This window comes from Mauremys reevesii, linkage group 7, assembly GCF_016161935.1.
Source record: "Mauremys reevesii isolate NIE-2019 linkage group 7, ASM1616193v1, whole genome shotgun sequence".
Taxonomy (NCBI): domain Eukaryota; kingdom Metazoa; phylum Chordata; order Testudines; family Geoemydidae; genus Mauremys; species Mauremys reevesii.
Window position 1 is genome coordinate 94,200,054 of NC_052629.1, and position 20,133 is coordinate 94,220,186.

The 20,133-nt window shown below is 51.1% G+C and overlaps 1 protein-coding gene across 14 annotated transcripts in view; it reads left to right on the forward strand.

Annotated features, from left to right (window-relative positions):
- Nucleotides 1–20,133, forward strand: part of NRXN2 (neurexin 2) — a 305,022-nt gene that overhangs the window by 127,360 nt on the left and 157,529 nt on the right. For 13 of the 14 annotated variants that reach the window (XM_039547771.1, XM_039547772.1, XM_039547773.1 and 10 more), the window contains 5 exons: nucleotides 70–231; nucleotides 1,285–1,723; nucleotides 10,184–10,567; nucleotides 11,901–12,104; nucleotides 15,640–15,666. In XM_039547771.1, coding sequence (XP_039403705.1) covers nucleotides 70–231; nucleotides 1,285–1,723; nucleotides 10,184–10,567; nucleotides 11,901–12,104; nucleotides 15,640–15,666 — 1,216 coding nt within the window. The remainder of the gene's footprint in view (nucleotides 1–69; nucleotides 232–1,284; nucleotides 1,724–10,183; nucleotides 10,568–11,900; nucleotides 12,105–15,639; nucleotides 15,667–20,133) is intronic. The other variant, XM_039547779.1, reaches the window with a different exon arrangement.

Genomic DNA, 20,133 nt, shown 5'->3' on the forward strand with positions numbered 1-20,133 from the left:
CCACCCCTCCTGCACCCCTCCCCCTTCCCTGCCACTGTCCCACCCCACCCCTGCAATTATGACGGACAGGTGACCATTTCTGTGGATGGTATCCTGACAACGACGGGCTACACACAGGAGGATTATACCATGCTGGGCTCAGATGACTTTTTCTACATTGGGGGCAGCCCCAACACAGCTGACCTGCCGGGGTCCCCAGTCAGCAATAACTTCATGGGGTGCCTCAAGGATGTGAGTATGCAATGACATGCAGCTGCCTCTGGGGCTGGGTGAAGTGTCTATCTCTATGGGGATCCCTTGACCAGTGCTGTGATGCAGCCACCTATGGGGTGGGGTGCAAGGACTGTTTAACATCCCATAGCAACGCTGCCCAAAAGTTTAGGGCAGCAAGTGCAGGAGTATCTCTTGTCAGCGGCAACTGAGGACCATTCCCATATGATCCTTGTTTGGGGGCTGGCAGGGATGGAATTTGGTGTGTGATGTAGACAATAGGAACCAGAAGGAGACCCAGGAAACTCATTACACATAGCAGCCATCAGCTCTAGATCAGTAGTCTCCAAAGTGAGGTGCGCACACCCCAGGGCAGGGGTCCCTAATGTCCCTAATGCGGTATCGCGGGTGCCATGGCGCCTGCAGGGGCTTCAAAATGCGCCTGCATCCTGACCAGCAGTCGAGCATCTGCCGAAATGCCACCGAATTTCTGCAGCATTTTGGCGGCAACGCCTCTCGATGACGCCGCTTACCGCCGACAAGCGACGTCATCGAGAGGCGTCGCCGCCGAAATGCCACAGAAATTTGGCGGCATTTTGGCGGATGCTCGACCACCGTCACGGTCCTTCGTCTGGCAGGCACCAGACGAAAAGGTTGGGGACCACCGCCCCAGGGAGTGCACAAGAGGATCCTTGGGGGTGCGCGGCAGGAGGAGCACTTGTTTTCTGTTTTCTTTTTGCTTTGGCAGTTCAGGTGGGAGTCCGAGTGTTTTTTTTGTTTTTTTTTGCTTCGTCACGGCAGGGGGTGCGTGCTCAAAATTTTTTTACTGATAAGGGTGCGCAATCAAAAAAGTTTGGAGACCACTGCTCTAGATCACTGTTTACTTGAAGCCAGATTGGAACTGGCTTTTCCCCTAGAGGGAAAAGACCTTGTATTCCACCCCCCGCCTCCCTGCAAGCTAGCCAATCTCCCTACCCCTTGAGCCAGCCAGCAGGTCCCTGCTGGGGGCCAGATTGAAGTTGGCACCCCCTAGAGGACAAAGGCCTCGTATCCCACTTCAGCTCTCCCCACCAGGTCGTGTACAAGAACAATGACTTCAAGCTGGAGCTGTCACGCCTGGCAAAGGAGGGCGACCCCAAGATGAAGATCAATGGGGACTTGGTGTTCCGCTGTGAGAATGTGGCAGCGCTGGACCCAGTCACCTTTGAGTCGCCCGAGGCCTACATCTCCCTGCCCAAGTGGAACACCAAGAAGACTGGCTCCATCTCCTTTGACTTCCGCACCACTGAGCCCAACGGGCTGCTGCTCTTCAGCCATGGGCGCCTGCAGCCCCCACGGGAGGGCCGTGCTGAGCGTCCACACAAGGCTGACTACTTTGCCATGGAGCTGCTGGACGGGCACCTTTATCTGCTGCTAGACATGGGCTCTGGTGGCATCAAGATGCGGGCCAGCAATAAGAAGGTCAATGACGGCGAGTGGTGCCACGTGGACTTCCAGCGTGATGGACGTAAAGGTGAGAGGGCTCCCCTGCCCTGTTTGCAACACCCCAGCCTATGGGGAACCCCATGCTCACCTCTGTCCCCTCATCCCCAGCCTATTGATGGAGATCCGTGTCCCACCTCTGCCTGCTCCCTGTGCCCTGGCTGCCTGGAACTCTGCCCACCCACAGGGAGTGCCATGCCACCTCTGCCCTCCAGACCGTGCCCGCAAGTCAACTGCCTACAGGGACCCCTTCTGCCTAGAACAGAGACCCCATGTGCTCACATCTACCCCCACCCGTGAGGAGCCCCTAGCTGGGATGTCTGGAGGTGTGCAGCAGTGTGGCAGGGTCATGGTGCCACATGGTGGCTCTGCTGTGCATTGGGGGCTGTAGGGGCTGTAGTTAGGCTTTGGATGAGGGCCAGCAGGTGAGGTGTCGGGGGCAGGAGTGGGGGACTGCTGAGTCACAGAGCTCAGTGGTGGCACTCAGGCTGAATTGTGCTTTGCACTTTGGGGTCAGGGAGCAAATTTGATCCTATTATAGTCCTTGCCCAAGGACCTGCCCAATAGAGAGCCCAGAGCTGTCTGCCCTCCCCGCCCCACACACCTTTTTTCCCCCTCACTGCTGATTGGCATACTGAATTGGCTGCTCATTAGCAGCTCATTAGAGAGGTGAGAAAATAGGCCCAGGAGTGGCAGGAAACAGAGACAGAGAAGCATTTCCTACAGCTCCCCATAAGTGGGGTGGAGGGAGAGAGAGAAAGAGATAGATGCAGTGCTGCCCCCTGCTGGTTCAAATATCTCAAAGCCTGTCTAAATCGATATACGTTCTCATTTTGGCCATATGTATATGCACAGTACTTTACTGATAGGGACATGTCAGCATGTCTCTATGTGCATATTAGCTCCCTCTGTGTATGTGTGCATTTATGTTCAGCCTGTGGAACTCTTTGCCAAGATGTTATGAAGGCTTCAAAAAAGAACTAGCTAACTTCATGGAGGATGGGTCCATCAATGGCTATTAGCCAGGATGGGCAGGGATGGTGTCCCAGCCCCTGTTTGCCAGAAGCTGGGAATGGGCCAGAAGGGATGGATCACTTGATGGATTACCTGTTCTAGTCATTCCCTCTGGGGCACCTGGCATTGGCCACTATCAGAAGACAGGATACTGGGCTAGGTGGACCTTTGGTCTGACCCAGTATGGCCATTCTTATGTTTATGCATGTGCATGTATGTGTGAGAATGGTGCATGTCTGAGTGAGCGTGTGCGAATTAGTGTGTGTGTGTGCAGGGCCGCCCGGGGGGGGAAATGGGGCAATTTGCCCCAGGCCCCGCAGGGGCCCCCACGAGAGCATAGTATTCTATAGTATTTCAACTTTCTTTTATGGAAGGGGCCTCCGAAATTGCTTTGCCCCAGACCCCCTGAATCCTCTGGGCAGCCCTGTGTGTGTGCATGAATGCATGGGGATGTGTAAATCATTGTGTGAGTGCATGTGTGTGAATTGTATGTGAGAGCATGTGTGTGAATCAGTGCATATGTATGGGTGCATGTATGTATTGTGACCTTGTTTTGACCCAAGTAGTAAGCCAAAAATTTAGTCTTGAAGGTTGTTCTAGTTAGGAGGAGAAAGTGGTGATGGATGCAAACCTGTTTATTTACAAAGAATGGACAAAGTTCTGATTCTCTGAACAAGGCAGGAATCAAACAGAGAGCTTCTTTGCTCATAGCTCCAAGCTCCTCTGTAGCCAGCACTAGGCCCAACAGCTCTCTCTCTCTTAACTTTTCCCAAGGGCTATGCTCCCAGTGCTTTTGTGACTGCATGTGGTGTTTCCTTGCTGCCTTTTCCTTTCCTTCCTCTGGTCTTTCTGCCTCTTTCTCACAAAGATACACACCTCTACAAAGCAACAGCCAGTGAAACCTCTCCATCCATGTGTGCCTTTGTTTTGAGCAGTAACACCCTGTGTTTTGGTTGGAGAGCCCTATTGTTTCAGCTGCCTGGGTCACTAAAATATCTATAATGGCTTCTTATAACTATCTTAAATGAAGGGTGGTGTTTCCGCTGAATAGTAACAGCAAAGTTTATCCAGAGCCTGAAAACACCCCTCATCTTATCTTCACCCATCACCTTGATGGAGTCCAAAATAGTGACACCCTGAGCAACACATCCCAGATAGAAAGAAAAGTAACTATTTAACAAATTACGTATGATACAAGCTTAACTATTTACATAGTTACAGTGTCTTTCTGTCTGGATATTTCACATAACCAACCCCAAACAATTTTACTTCCATCCAAATCTTCTTGGAGCTTTTCTTTCCCTGCCCTGTTTCCTTTCAGCCACAGCCAGGAGTTCCTTTTGAGTGGTGCAGTAATTTCACTCCAGAGAACTTAAACTTTTGCTGTAATAAGCAATCATGCTCTCAAGTCCTTGATGTTCTTGTGACGATACTGTCCCCGATCTGTAAGCACTAGTATTTGTGTTAATATGAAAGGTCTTTTGAATCACGGGCAGTCCAAGATAGGAGTAGTCACAAGAGCCTGTTTGAACTCTGAAAATGCTCTGCTGACCACTGAAATGGTTTCCCTTTCTCTCCCAACCTATGCAGCATTTTTGCGATATTGGCAAACCCACATATAAACCTTCTATAATAGGAGCAGAGTCTGACAAAACTCTGCACATCTGTGAGTGTCTGGGAAGTTTGCCAGTTCTGCACAGCCTCAATTTTCTGTTTGTCAGTGAAAATTCCCTCCTCCCTGATTGTGTGCCCAAGAGAGATTACTTTTTTTTTTAAACAGCTCACATTTCTTTGGGTTCCATTTCAGATTGGTATCCTTCAGCTTACCGCAGACAATTTGTAGATGTATCAGTTCCTGTTCAAAAGTTTTAGCATGCACTAGGATATAATTTAGGTGTAACAGACAGGCTGAGAGAGACATGCCGTGTCACACCCTCTCCATTAGCCTCTCAAATGTGGTTGGTGCACTGCATAAGCTGTGCAAGGCTCTTAATTGCCACCGGCCTTGTCCTGTGGTGAAATCTGTCTTTTCCCTGTCCTTTAGATCCTCTGCCACTTGCCAATACCCACTTTTAAGATTCAGTGTGGAAAACCAGATTGAACCTGCTGCACCACCCAGAGTATCATCTGTTCATGGTAGTGGATAAGAATCCTTTAAAGTGACTTCATTTAGTTTTCTATAGGCCACACACAATCAGGTGCTGTCATCTTTTTTCTTAATCAGCACTGTGAGTGAAACCCAAGGAATGGTTAAAGGCTCAGTTATGTCTTCCACATTTCTCCCCTCTTTGTTACTGGTAGCCAGTGAGATGGCTGTTTAGCGGGTCATTTCCCCCCATTTCAATCTTGTGCTGGATTAGTGCAGTACAGTCTATATCTTTGTCGGATGAGGAGAAAAACTCCTGATTCCTAGCCAGAAAGTCTCTCAGACTATTCTGCTGCTTTTCATTTAAATGTATGGCACTGCACTGGAACAAGTCTAATAGAAACTCTGGGAGCGCACCTTCCCCCCATCCCCAGTAGTTTTCTTCTATACCAGCAATTACTAGATCCACTGGTTCTTTAAGTGATGGTCCCTATGGAATACAGATTGGGACCACACATCTCAAAGAACCTCTAGTTATAGGTAAGTAACCTCCTTTTCACATTTTGCAGCTGTGGTTCCCTTTGTTATTATTTACTGCTTGTCAGAAACATGTAGCAGAGGAACAGACCTCCATTCCTAATTCAGCTCCGCAAGAGCCTTAGCAGCTAAGATTCTCCTGAGACCCTGAGTCTCAAAACAGGTTTTAGCTACTCCCCATCTTTCTTTGCTGGAAAGCTACCACAGCATGTAACTGTTATAATGGTTTCTCCCCCTAGGGGCAGGATGACTCCTTCACTGCAAACTAATTGCCTACAAATCATCTGTCTCACCTGAGCCAAGTATTTAAAGGGAATTTCCACAGACTGACACTTTTCCTGGCATTTATTACACAGTTATTAGCCATAAAAAAAATCCAAACTGATGATTAGCTCATCCACTATCTTGGCTATCCAGACTTTTTACTCAAATTCAAGAAGTCCAACTTTGAAATCTAATTTTCAGACAGGTGTATGTTCAACCCCCCTCATCCTGCCATTTGGGACTAATGAGGCAGATCAGATTTAGATCTCCTATTCCTAGCCTTTTTAGCATGTCTGATCTAATAACTATTATGTTTGAGCCAGTGTCGGTCACCTCAATGCATTTCACAGCTCCTATTATACACTTAATAGCCAATTCCTATGGTTGTTTAACTGCCCAGATCTAAACAAAAACTGTGGAGCTGATCCTTGTACCCCCAGGCTTTGCCCCTCCAGCATGGTGTCTCCCCGTTTACTGAAGTGGGTGAGGAACTTTCACTAGGCATCAGTGATGCTTTGTCCTGGCCCGTTTTTTTTAATAGATTTTTCACAGTGCAAACATTTAACTGAACTGCTTCCCTTAATTTTTATGTTATTGCCAATTTCCCTTGTTTTACAAAGTGAATTTATCACTTTTTCTGATCATTCCAAAACATCATGAACCAGATAAGAATCTCTTTTTCCACCATGTTTATTAGACACAGCTGTACTTACAGGGCTCCCGGTGATCAGCTTCCATCTTCCTCACTAGGCGAGCAGTTGCTTCCTATTTTGGTGAGCTGCTGCAAGGAAAGATTCAAGTTCTGTTGTAAATTCCACAGTCTCTCAGACTATCTTTGGCCTCTTTTCACTGATCTTGATCTGCAAGTCCAAGTTCAGCTGAGCATCTGCAAATTGATCTGTTCCCAATTTATCTTGGAAGTCCTTTTCGGTATCTAGATATGCCAGGAACATGAGTCTTTTCAGGTCCTTTGACAATTGAGGTGTGGTATCCTCTTTCCTGCTGTAAGGCTCTGTCTCCACTAGTGAGCTTACAGTGGCACAGCTGTACCAATGCAGCTGCACTGGTATAAGATGGCTCATGTAGCCGCTCTATGTCGGAAGGAGAGAGCTCTCCAATCGACATAATAAAACCACCTCAACAAGTGGTGGTATCTGTGTTAGCGGGAGAAACTCTCCCACCGACATGGCACTGTGCACACTACCACTTATGCTGGCAAAACTTATGTTGCTCAGGGGGGTGTTTTTTTTATTCCCTGGAGCAACATAAGTTTTGCTGACATAAGTGGTAATGTAGACATGAACTAACTCTTGGCTGTGCCTTGGACGCATTGCATTTAAAAAATAAGGGACTGTTTTCTTAGCATCCTCCCAATATTATCATTAATTATTAATAATAATGAAAAATAAGTAGCAGTCACTTACATTCATGGGGGTATTTCTTGCTGCTTTTTGCAGCACTCAGCAACTCCCAATCTTATTGTACAGAGGTGAAAAAAATAAGGGACGTCCCTTGGAATAAGGGACAGTTGGCAACCCTACTTGGACATCGCAGAATGATGGCTGGCTTCAGTGGTGGAATCTCCATCCTTAGAGGTGTTTAAGGCCTAGCTTGACAAAGCCCTGGTTGTGATGATTTAACTGGGGTTGGTCCTGCATTGAGCACGGGGTTGGACTAGATGACCTCCTGAGGTCTCTTCCAACCCTAATCTTCTATGATTCTATGATTCAAGCCACATATCAAGGGATTGTATCAGATCTGGACAACTCAGTTTGTTTTCTGGGGCTAAGTTCTGTAGCACTATCAGAACTGGGCCACTCAGGCTGGCTACTAGAGCCCCTCCCCTTCCCCGTTTTTGTCCATCTCAGCCATTCATATGGTGTTGAACTGAGCCAAATAAGCCGGGCAGTAAGTTTTTCCATCAAAGATAGTGAGTGGATATCATGGATCCGCAGGTCTGGTGTTCTGAACAACTCTGGAACTGTCCCTGGTAGGAACTCTTCAGTGTGCCAGACTCCCCCATAGGGTCTCACTTTTTTACCAGGGTAAACCACTTGGCTTCACTGCCTCCTTCGACCAAATCTCAGAGCCTTCACCACCCCTGTTTTACACTGTGAGCTCCCTTCAGTGAGTCCACCTGAGTTGGACACCTCAGAGATACTTGTACGCCCAAAGGGAGCAATGCACTCACACCTGCAGCATCCGCAGTGACTCTTGGCCAGTGTTATTACACAGCATAGAAAGTCCTTGGTTAGCATAGAGAAAAGAAAGTTACAGCATGCTCCATTTGGGTTAGCCCAGGGCCCCATCAAGTGGTGTGTCCTCCCCTCTTGGTCCCACTCTGTCCCCCTTTGTTCAAGTTCCTGAACCAGTCCCACCTGCCTCCTCTTCAGTCCGTTGTTGGCCAACTGGTCAAATGTGGCTGGCTTCTTGCTGAGAGTGGACCATCCATGGTTGTTAGTTGGTAGATAGCAAATGTCCTGGGGGTTGGCTTTGCTGTTGTCTTCATGGACTCTTTAATGACATGGGCCTCAAACTGGAGACAGCTAGACATCAGCCACATCTGTCTGGCAACCTCCCTGAGAGTAAACAGCCCTTTTTCACCCCAGGTGACAATGCAGCCTACAGGGGAAACAAAGGCACGCACAGTATTCATACAAAATATTTACAGAACATTCCCATTCCATCACTGTGGGATTTTGCATTATTGAGCTGAGACAATCCAATCTCTTCTATATGATTCTCTGGGGGTTACAAACAAGGCAGAACACCGTTGTAAACGTCTGGTCTTACCCAAGTCTACTGACTGGCCCAGTTCCACATCCAGCCTCTGATTTCCACTGTGGCCCATGCCCTTTTGATTTCCTTCTCAAGGTGATTTCTCAGCTCCCTAAGTCCTTGCTGCAGCTCATTCTGTTAGCAAGTTGGCTAAAGCTTCCCTGGCCTCATTTAATGGAAAACTTTCTGGTCTGTGGCAGTCATGTTGCTGGTCACCTCATTAATCCATCTGGCCATTCCAGTCAGGGAGTGTTGCAGCTGGGTTTCCCAGTCTGGCCAAGCGCTTTGTAACTGTTGCCTCAACAAAGATTTCCTCTTTGCCTACAAGTTGTCTCCCAGCCCTTTCTGGGAAACCTCCAGATGCTGCTTTAATTCTTTTTGTAATGCCTCCAGCACTTGTTTTAGATCTATGTTTTAAATCCTTTTGGCCAGCTTTGAATTCTGTGAGCACCTCCCTCATTTGTTCCATCTTGGTTCAAAAGAAAGACCAGCTCACAGTTTCTCTTCTTGGAAACTGGATCCTGCCCCTGATACCAGTGTTACCCCTTTTTGACCTGAGAAATTAACTAAAAAGTTGTTCCAGTTAGTAGGAGGAATTGGTGGTGGAATCAGGTATCTATGATGCAATCCTGTTTATTTTCAAGGAATGTACAAAGTCCTGTTTCTCTGAGCAAGGCAGGAATCCAACAACAGGAGACAGTTTCTTTGCTCGCAGCTCCAAACCCCTTTCTAGCCAGCACTTGGCGCAAAAGTTCTCTGTCTTGGCTTCTTCTCAGGTCCCATTTGCAATGCTTGCTGCCTTCTCTCCACTCTTCCGGTTTTTCTGCCTCCACACACACACCTCCACAAAGCAACAGCCAGTGAAACCCCTCCACCCACGTGTGCTTTGCATTTGCCTTTGTTTTGGGCAGTGACTCTGTCTCTGTTTGGGATGGAGACCACTCATTTCAGCTGCTTGTTCCTTAGAGTTTAAAGCCAGAAGAGACCATTAGAACAATCAGTCTGACCTCTTGATAGCTGCAGCTATTAAATTCCACTCAAATACCCCTCTGTTGAGCCAAGTGACTTCAGTTAAACCAAAGCATTTCAGTCCTCAGGATACTAATCTGTTGTGAGCCTCAGACAGAGAACAGAAGAAACTGAGAGGACACCAAAGCCTGAAGTCCCAGCAGTGGCAGGGAATTGACTAGATGAGAAGCTCAGGTGATCCCAGCAGGTGACCCATGACCCATGCTATAGAGGAGGGTGAACCCCCCCTCAAAGTTCCTGCATATCTGACCTCGGGAAAATTCCTTTCTGACCCCACATATGGTGATCAGTTAGTCTCTGAGCATGTCAGCAAGACCCACCAGCCAGGCAACTAAAACAGAGGATTGTCTGCACCACCTGATAGCACTGGCCCTCCCTAGGCAACTGTCTCCACCTCTGGCTGATGCTTCAGAGAAAGGTGAAAAAAAGCCACACATTACAAGGTGTCAGGGGGGAAAAAAACTTTCTTGACCCTTTCAGGCAGCCAGCTGAAGCGAGATTAGGTGCTAGTCATTCTCATAGTACATACATAATATACATAATCCCTAACGCCTGCTGCCATAAAGGAGTTTAATGGCTTCCTACAACTACCTTAAATGAAGGGCAGCAACTACACCCAACCCAGAACAACAAGGTTTAACCTGACCCCTGTTAGTATTGTGTGCATGTGTGTGGGGATCTCTCTGTGTGCACCACCTTCCCCTCCCACCGGGCCTTGCTATTGTGGTACCTGCTGCCCATGCAGCCCAGTAATGGCCTGTGGTGCCCTGCTCCCCACCACAGGCTCCATCTCAGTGAATAGCCGCAGCATACCGTTCCTGGCCAGTGGGGAGAGTGAGATCCTGGACCTGGACAGTGAGATGTACCTGGGGGGCCTTCCTGAGAATCGACTGGACTTGATCCTACCCCCTGAGGTGTGGACTGCCTTCCTCAACTATGGCTATGTGGGCTGCGTGCGGGACCTCTTCATCGACGGCAAGAGCCGAGATGTGCGGCGCCTGGCCGAGGTGCAAAGCGTGCCCGGCGTCTCCAGCTTCTGCTCCCGGGAGACCCTCAAGCAGTGCAGCAGTGCACCCTGCCGCAATGGGGGGGTCTGCCGTGAGGGCTGGAACCGCTTCGTCTGTGACTGCCTTGGCACTGGCTACCTGGGCAGAGTGTGCGAGAGAGGTGAGGGGGTCATGGGGGCACTGGGTACCTGGGCACGGTGTGGGAGAGGTGAGGGGGCTATGGAGGGTACCGGGTACCTGGCCAGGGTGTGGGAATGGTGAGGAGGCTATGGGGGCACTGGGTACCTGGCCAGGGCGTGGGAATGGTGAGGAGTCTATGGTAGCACTGGGTACCAGGGCAGGATGTGGGAGAGGTTAGAGGGGCATGGGGGGCACTGGGTACCAGGGCAGGGAGTGGGAGAGGTTAGAGGGTATGGGGGCACTGGGTACCTGGGCAGGGTGTGGGAGAGGTGAGGGGGCATGGAAGTGGTGAGGAAGGAATACAGGAGGCTATCCGCCCCAACTGCAGGTGGGATTTCTGTGTTAGGGTCAGTCATGGGAAACATGGTGCCTCTTAGTGAGACAGATGGGCCCTGGCATCAGGACAGAGTTGGTGAAAAGCTGATCCTCAGCTCACTGGCAGCTCTGAAAAATCAGGGAAAGAAGTGAGTTTGGGTCGAAGGGAATTGGAACTTTCCTGGAATTTTCAACCAATCTAAAAGTCAACAATAAGTCTGTCTGGGGTGAATGCAATGGGCTGTTTGGGGACATCTTTAAAGGGCTGGACTCCTAGAACGGCTGAAGGAGGAGTGTGGGGGGTGCCTCCCTTATAACTTTTAGCCCCATGGTCAGCGCACTCACCTGGGATGCAGTCCCTGCTCCAATGAATGCACAATTTATACAAAGTGGCACAGGTCCAACAGGCCAGATGGGGAGAGACCCACCCCAGAATAGCCTGTAGCTAGATATTGGGGCACTCACCTGGAGTGGGAAGAGCTGCAGTTAAGTCGCTGCTCCACAGAGGGTTCCCCCAACCCAGGTGAGTGCTCTAACCACTGGGCTAAAAGTCATCCCCTCTGCTTCCAGCTGCAGTTTTGTAAATGGTACCAAAGTCCCACTATGAGCCCAGCCCCTACATTTGTTTTCTCTGAGTTTGAGGTTGACCAAAGCTGTGTTTTGGGGTTAATAAACTATTTGCTCCAAAACCTTTGCCCAGCTGTAATCATGACTCCTGGGTTCCATGCCTAGCTGTGGGAGAGGAGTGATGTTTAGTGGTTAGAGCAGGGAGGCTGGAAGTCAGGACTCCTGGGTTCTCCGTGCGGGGCTGGAGGAGGTTGGGATTGGGAGGAGGGGCTCTCTGGATATTGTGGTGTAAGGCAGAACCTAACACATGTTCTCTCTCTCTCTCTCTCTCTCTCTCCCATTCCTGTTCTTTTTTTACCATCTCTCTCCTACCCCCATCTCAACCCCCATTCCCCGTGCACCCTCACCCCTCATTACCCCCTACCCCTCAGAGGCCACGGTGCTGAGTTATGATGGCAGCATGTACATGAAGATCATGCTGCCAGGGGTGATGCACACAGAGGCCGAGGACGTGTCCCTGCGGTTCATGTCCCAGCGTGCCTATGGCTTCATGCTGGCCACCACCTCCAAAGAGTCGGCCGACACCCTGCGCCTCGAGCTTGACGGCGGGCAGATGAAGCTTACCGTCAACCTAGGTAACCGCCCCACCGCCTGGGGTTGCCCCAGTGCTGAGGGGGCTAACCAGCTCCCTAGGGGTCACCCCCTCCCTCTTGGCAGCTGGTTCCAAGTGTCCCCTGGGAAGAGGTGACCCTAGGGGTGCACCTGTGCTGAGGGGTCAGCCCCCGCTTTGGAGCCCTCCTGCGCCCATCTGGTCTTTAGAAAGACACCCCCTTTTCCAGGGGGATTCACTTTTGCACCCAGTTTGGTCTTGCTGGTGCCAGAGGGCGGCTCCCTGTCCAACATGGGACCTGCTTTCTCCACTGTGCCTGGCCAATGGGGCGAGAGGGGCCCTTCAACTCGCTGGCACCCCATTGGCTGGCAGGAGTTGGTGGGCCTGAGGGGGAAGAGCCCCCCATCTTTCTAAAGGCCTGGCAGGGTTCGGAGTGATTTCTAGCTCGCTGTTTTTAACCCTTCATCGGCGCAGACTCTGCCAGCCCAGCAAGCAGCAGCCGGGACCAAACCCCGCAACCTTTACCCCACTCTCCCATCCCCCCAATTCCCCCAAACTCTGCCCATCCACAACCCCCCAGACCCCACCTCCACATCCTTCATCACAACCCCCCCCAAACCTCTGCAGAGCCACAGACCCCCACCCTTATCTCCACAACCCCCAAATCACATCCCCACATCCTCAGACCCCCACCCTTATCTCCATAACCCCCAAGCCCCAAAACCCATCTCCAGACCTCCACCCCATCTCCACAACCCTCTTACTCCACCCCAAAATCCTGAAGATCCACAGCCCCCCACCCCAACCAAACCCACGGCTCTCCTACATCCCACCCACCTCAGCGCAACTCCCTGTGGATACACTGCACTCCTAAACCCCACACCTCCTTCCCCCTGCCACACCTACCCTCATCTTCCCATCCCCCAGGAGATTACCCCCCTTTCCCCCATGGAGTTACCCCCTTTCCCTCCCTCCTTCGTCCCTCTCCCCCCATGGAGTTACTTCCTTCCACTCATTTCCCACCCCCATGGGCTCCCCTATTGGTTCTTTGGTCCCGTGCCTGTTTGCGCCCCACTGTTCTGTTGCGGTTGACGACGTGCGTCAGACCCAGCCGTGTAGCTTGTGGGAATGGGGCCCCCTTTCCTTTCTCCCCAGGGAACCCAGAACCTCCTGTCCACCGCAGAGATCAGGGAATGGCAAGAGCTCCCCGCAACCTTCTAGGTAACGGAGGGCAGATCTGGGGTGGCACACTGCACCCCACCACTCCCTTAACCTCTTCCATTCTGGCTATCTTAGGGTGTGCGGCACCTCTATAGTGGGACACTGATGCCCTCCATATGGAGCCAAGGGATGCCCCTGTGCTGTACAGCACCCCCAGCTTCACATAATGCCCCTCCCCAGAGTTGTGGGCATTGGTGGCACCCCAGAATCTGTATATGACCCCTCATCCATGGGGTCATGATTGACCCCCCAGAATCTCTGGGCCCTCCCCCAACCACATCACCTACTCATGAGGTGCAATCAACACGCTAGAATCTCCATGGTGCTCCCCATGCCCTTTTAATTTGTTCCCCCAGTTCCAGTGGAGCTGTGAAATAGGGTCTCTCAGATTATGTGGAGGATGCCATAATGTGCCTGGCACCATAAGGAACAGTGTCCTGGGGCCAGCGTGGGGGACTGGGGAACCCCAGAAAGGGGGGTAAGAGCCCACCCTGAGCTGCATTTGCTAAGTAACCCCCCAAATTCCAGCCACCCTCCATAGACCCCCCCAGCACCCTTATTCCCTCCAGCACCCCGTATTCTTCAGTGCTGCCCCCCCTCACAGAATGCATTGGTGCTGGATCTAATGTTCCCTGATCTCTGCAAGTTCCAGGGCTGCCCAAGGAAGATGGAGGTGGTAGCAAGCGGGGGCAACCCAAGCTTGGCCCCCTAATCCATGCTGGGTGCAGGGGGACCCTGGTTGGGGGAGTGAAGGGGAGAGGAGGTGCCCCCCATACATCTGAGCATGAGGCTGCTCAGCAGGGGTTAACCCCCCTTGTTTTCATCTTCCTTGTGGCACTGTTTGGGGTGCCAGGGTGGGGGAGGAAGAAGGGGGGGGTCCATCCCCCACATTGCCCGCTGCACGGCTGGTGTTTGCAAGGTGGCCATTTGTCAGAGGGGTGGGGATTATCCCAACAAAGTGGGGGGAGGAGAAAGAGCCCATGAGGTGGGGGGAATTGACTGCAAACCCCATTAAAGGTTATAAACCTTTCCTCTCCCCCCAAAAAGAGAAACCTCAGCCTAGACCATGTCTGTCACAGATCTGGCCAATCCACTTTCTAAACTGGTTCCAAATTAATCCACTTTCTAAAGTGGTTCTGGGCTAATCCACTGTCCAAACCAGTTCCTACTAAACTGGTTTAAACATATCAGCCCAGTCCTTGTAGATGGGCTTCAGAGTGAGCTGAGGAATTGGGTCCCAGCCCAGGTCCTGGCTCAGGTTCCCAAGCTTAGCTGGCCCAACATCCTACCTTGAGCTGGGACCGTAAAGCTGCATCCAAAACCAATTTGACAAACCCAGTTAGAAACCCAGTAAACCAGGACCTTTCCATGACCCTGTTTTTGGTCAGCTTTCTCATCCCACTCCTCATTGCCCCCCTAACAGTGCCAATCTGCTTCCTAAACCGGTTTAAGCCAGTTTCCTTTATAAACCAGCTCAGGCGAATTCCCTTTAACAAACTAATTCAGGCCTACAGTCCCTTCAAGTGGGGACGCAGTTATACCAGGATAAAGGTGCCTTAGGACCTGTCCACATGGGGAAATTTCCCAGCATAGCTACCACGGAATGGTTATTAATTGTTAACTATTAACTCCCAGTATGGACATTCTGTTCTGGAATAAAAGTGATTTTATTCTGGGATAATTACTCCGCTTGCCAAGCTCTGCCGGGGAATTTCCCCATGTGGAAAAAATCTCATATCAGAAAAGCTTATTCCCTGCCCCTACAGGAATAGTTGTGCACTTTTATATTGGTATAACCATGTCCACATTAGGCAGCACTGTTTTGCTTTAGACTGGGGAAGCTAAAGCAAGACAACTTGTGTGTGTAGCCAAGGCTGGAGACTGGAAGCTCTTTAGGAGCAGGGACTGGCTTTTTGTTCGGTGTCTGTCCAGCACCTGGCACAATGGAGCCCTGCTGCATCATTAGAACTGCTTATGACTTGAATAGCAGAAGTGCCTGTGAGCCCCCATCTTGGTTGCACCAGGTGCTGTATAGACACAGTCCAGTTATCATACGCAACAAGAAATGATGCAGCCCCACCGCTGTCCAGGAAGGTAGTTTGGGGCTGTAGGTGGGATACTTTTAAGGGACCAGTTCCTACCAAATTTGGGGTCCCCTTCCTCAGTGTGAGAGGTTTCCGTTCCCCTGGGCTCCAAATGGCCACCTTGACCCGCGTCTGTCCCCGGATGGTGGGCTGTGAATTGGATGGTTGTTTGCAGAAGTAACTTTGAAGGATGTAAAACTGTTGCGTTCTCTTCTCTCTCCCCCTACCCCCCCATCACCCTGGCCCCCGTCTCAGACTGTGTCAGGATAGGCTGTAACCCCAGTAAGTCACTTCTTTACCTTTGGGGTTTTTATTTCATGTTCTCTCTCTCCTGCTCGTTAAATGAACCGGGTGAATTTTGGGGGTCAATCCTAATGGAAAGGTGACAGGCGCTGTATGACTGTAGCTGATTTGCTATGATGCTGCACAGAAGAGGTGGAGGAGCTGGGACTCCTGGGTTCTATTCCTGGCTCTGGAAGGGCAATGGTGTCTAGCAGTTAGCGTGTGTGGGCTGGGAGGTTTTAATTCTGTGAAGGGAGTGGGTATAGGGGTTAGTGCAGAAGGGCTGAGTCAGAACTCCTGAGTTATATCCTGGCTCAGGGAGAGCAGTGAGGGCTGGTGGTTAGAGCAGCAGACTGGGAGTCAGGGCTCCTAGGTTCTATCCCCAGTGCTGCCCATTTTAGCGTGTCACCTTAAAATGAGTCACTTCACTGCTCCTTGCCTCAGTTTCCCCTTGCCTCAGACTAACTGCACCTGCCCTGTATGTGCATGTCCGAGCTTTATACCTCTACTGCATGTTTGATGCTTACAGAGCCTCATATAGGGTGGGAGGGTTGGCTAGGAATTGCTCTGCACCCCATCCCCACCTGGACCTGGAACACCCCAAGAAGACAGGACCTGCTATTTCCGCCCCCCATGCCTTGGCCCCTCAGGCACTGACGACACACTACCCTCCTCCCTGCAGCCTGTTTGCACCACTGCCCCTGCAGGCTGGATTCAGAAACACACTATGGGGTGTCATAAGCCCTCCTACTGCAAGCAACTGAGGGGGAGTCTCTAGTTCATGGTTCTCACCCTGCCCAGCATGGAGCTGCTCAGCAAATCTGGGGTAGGGGCACATTAAACACCCTCCCCCGTATCCCCACAGGCGAGTGGCAAAGCCCTGGTGGTAAGTGACTGGTACCTTGCTTTGGGATGATAGGTGCAGGGCACCACAGCACCTTGGTCCTTTCTGTGCCCACAACACACACCACATGCACAAGCCTCACCTGGTTACATAGACTCACCCAGCCACACCACAGTCTGCCCCAGACACACACAATCAGCTACAGACACAAATACACAAACTTTCACACTTACCACACATAAACAAAGAGATTCACACAACCACAATTTTACCAAACCACCACACCCCCATGCAGCAGGTCTCATTCACTCACTTAGATGGCAATGCACACACACTGAGGAGAGTAGGTCTTACTCCTTCCAGCAGGGGGCAGCGTGCACGCACACATACACACACACAGCAGGGGGACACTGATATGCACACTGGCCAGGGAACAGATCCAAATGCATGTATGCATGCCAGCTGGGGGAACATTGTACCACACAAAGACTGTCGGGGTAGGTACCGATTACACATACATGTGTGCTAGCCAGGGTCTGTGTTACACCATTACATACATGCATGTGCTGGTCAGAGGCGCACACCATTACATGTGTGCCAGCTGTGGAGTGTTTCACACCGTTACATGAATGTTCCAGCCAGGAGAGTACACCATTACATATACATGTGCATTGACTGAGGGGCACACAGTTACACGCGTGTGTGCACTGGCTGGGGGGCACATGGTTACACATGTTTGTATGCGCTGGCTGGGGCACACAGTTACACACATGTGTGCGCTGGCTGGGGGCACACAGTTACACGTGTGTGCGCTGGCTGGGGGCACAGTTACACACGTGTGTGCGCTGGCTGGGAGGCACATGGTTACACACATGTATGTGTTGGGGGTACAGTTACACAAGTGTATGCGGTGGCTGGGGGACACAGTTACATGCAGTGGCTGGAGGACACACAGTTACACGTGTGAGTGCGCTGGCTGGGTGCACACAGTTACACGAGTCAGTGCGCTGGCTGGGGGCACACAGTTACACGAGTCAGTGCGCTGGCTGGGGGCACACAGTTACATACCTGTATGCGCTGGCTGGAGGGCACACGGTTACATGTGTATGCGCTGTCTGGGGGGCAGCCATGGTTACACTCACGTGTGCTCAGGGCTGCACTTGTGCCAGCAGTGACATGCAGCCCCCAGGTGTGATGCATCTCCTGACAGCGAGGAGCTCCACCCCTTGGACTCAGGTGCGTAGATGGGCCAATGGCATTTCATTGGCTAGAAAGGGGTGGGACCCCATGGTGGGGATAAGCCCCAGCTCTTGTGCTTGTGGGTTCCTAATGTGGTGGGACGAGAACACCTAATCACAACTCACCCTTGTGCCAGGCAGGTGAAGAATTTACTATCAGCTCATGGAAGGGGAAGCTGAGACATAAGGAGGGGAAGTGACCAGTCCCCAAGATCACAGAGACAGAGCTGGGGAGAGAACCCAGGAGTCCAGGCTCCCAGCCCCAACACAGATTTCCATGTCTCCCATATAGTCCTTGATCTAAATTGCTGAGTTGTTACCCCGTCCCCCACCGGGTCTGGGAAATCCAGCCAGGATTCACCCTGACAAAGAGTCCCAGGTGTTTGATGGGTGGGTTCCAGCTCCCACTGAGCCCTAGAATTGGGAGGAGAGCCAGGGGTGGGGGAGGAGGATGGAGGTCCCTACACCATGGGGCAGAGACTTAGTGCAGAGAGGTGTGTGGGTGAAGGGAACATACATGGGTGAGGGTTGGGAGTGGCTATAAGGAGGGGGTGTAGGGATGATGATGATAAGTGGAAAGGGGGATTGCAATATGTAGAAAGGGGCTAGGGATTGGAGGGGCAGTGATTAGGGGTGGGGTGGAGTATTTCCTCACTGGGTCCCCCCACCCCTAATCACTGCCTCTCCAACCCCCATCCCCAGATGCGAGGGGATCCCCATCCCCAGGTGTGTTGTAGCAGGGAAGGAGAGGTCTCGGGGGGGGGAAATACAACTGGGCCCCCTTCCCCCAACTCAGGTGAGGAGGGGGCTCTTTTGCTTTGGGAACCTGTGGGAGGTCAGGATCCCTTGAACAGCCCCACCATCATTCCCTACCCTCCCCAGAGTCCTTTAATCCAACCAGCAAAAGGGTGCCTCCATTGCTGGACGAGGAGCGGCAGTGTCTGGGTTTCCCCACCAGGTGGCAGAACTCACCCATGCAAGCCTGATTTACCTGGGCTAATGGCACTTAGCAGGTGGACGCCGCCCTAACGCAATAGCTGAGGCACTGTGCCCAGCACCTGGGGGAGTGTGCAGAGAAGAATATTTCCCATTCATTTCTGAGGGGGCAGGTGGATGACAATCTAGGCCCAACCACACTTCAGAGTATAAACAATAACAGATTAGCCAGACTCGCTGTAAACCTGGACTGATTAGCCTCCATGTAATAAACGTAGGTCTGTCTGCAATACGGATACATAATAATTAGCCCATCTCTCTACCCAGCTGGGGGTATCAACCTCCGTGCAATGAATAACATGCAAAATAATAATGAACCACTTCCTTAGAGAATTTGGATTGTTAGAACCATACCATTAATATAGGTCCTACTCCAATACAGATAACTGCTGCTAATTTAGTCCCTCCTCTCCCTATGGGTCAAGAGTTGTTAGAGTCCCTGCAATTAATAACATAGGTCAGGGTTCCATAGATGATGGGGCTGTATCCAGCCCACCAACCAGGAGGCTGCTCCCTGGCCCCTGCTGGAGGAAGGGCCGGAGGCTGCCGCCCCCAGTTACAGCAGGCTCGCTCTGGCAAGGCCAGGTGGCCAGTGGCCAGAGTTTTCTAATAGGAAAATGTGTCCCTGGGCAGGGGCACAAGCTCATCTGCCTTCCCCACAGTTGGTGGAGCTGAGCAATGGCGGGCAGGCAGTGGTATGTGCAAGGTGATGCCATGCAGTGCAGGGCTGTCACTGCAGGACTCACTGCTCTGGCACATGTTCTCGCAGCAGTAGGGGACACTTCTTCCTGGACCATGCCGGCCTGCCAGAGGGGCTGGTAGAGCCTCTGCTACCTTAAGTGGCCCATCCCTGCATTAGGCCCAACGTAGAAATACCATAATGAATTAGCCCCTCCCCTATGTACCTGGGGATTATTAGCCCTCATGCAATTAATAATATGCAAAATACTAATGAACCATTCTCCCAGAGACCTGGGGTGGTTGGTGCCTTGCAATTAATGTTGGTCCTACTGCAATACAAATAATTAGCCCTTTCCTTCCCCGTATACCTGGGATTGACACACTAATATACCAATTGATTAATTATCCACTACCACATGCAATTATGAATACTAATTTAGGTCCTTCCTATATAGCTGTGTTTATTAGCCCCCATACAATTAATAATAATTAATGAATCATTCCCGCACAGACCTGGGGTGGTTAGAAAGCATGCAAATAATGGAGGCCCTACTACAATACAGTCCCTCCTGTCCCCACATCCACCTGGGTATATTAAACTCTAATGCAGTCAATAATAGGCATGGTGATAACTATTAAATAGCCACATCCTCCCGTGCAGTGACCTGGCATTAACCCTCCCATGCAATGAATTAGTTGCCTAATGGT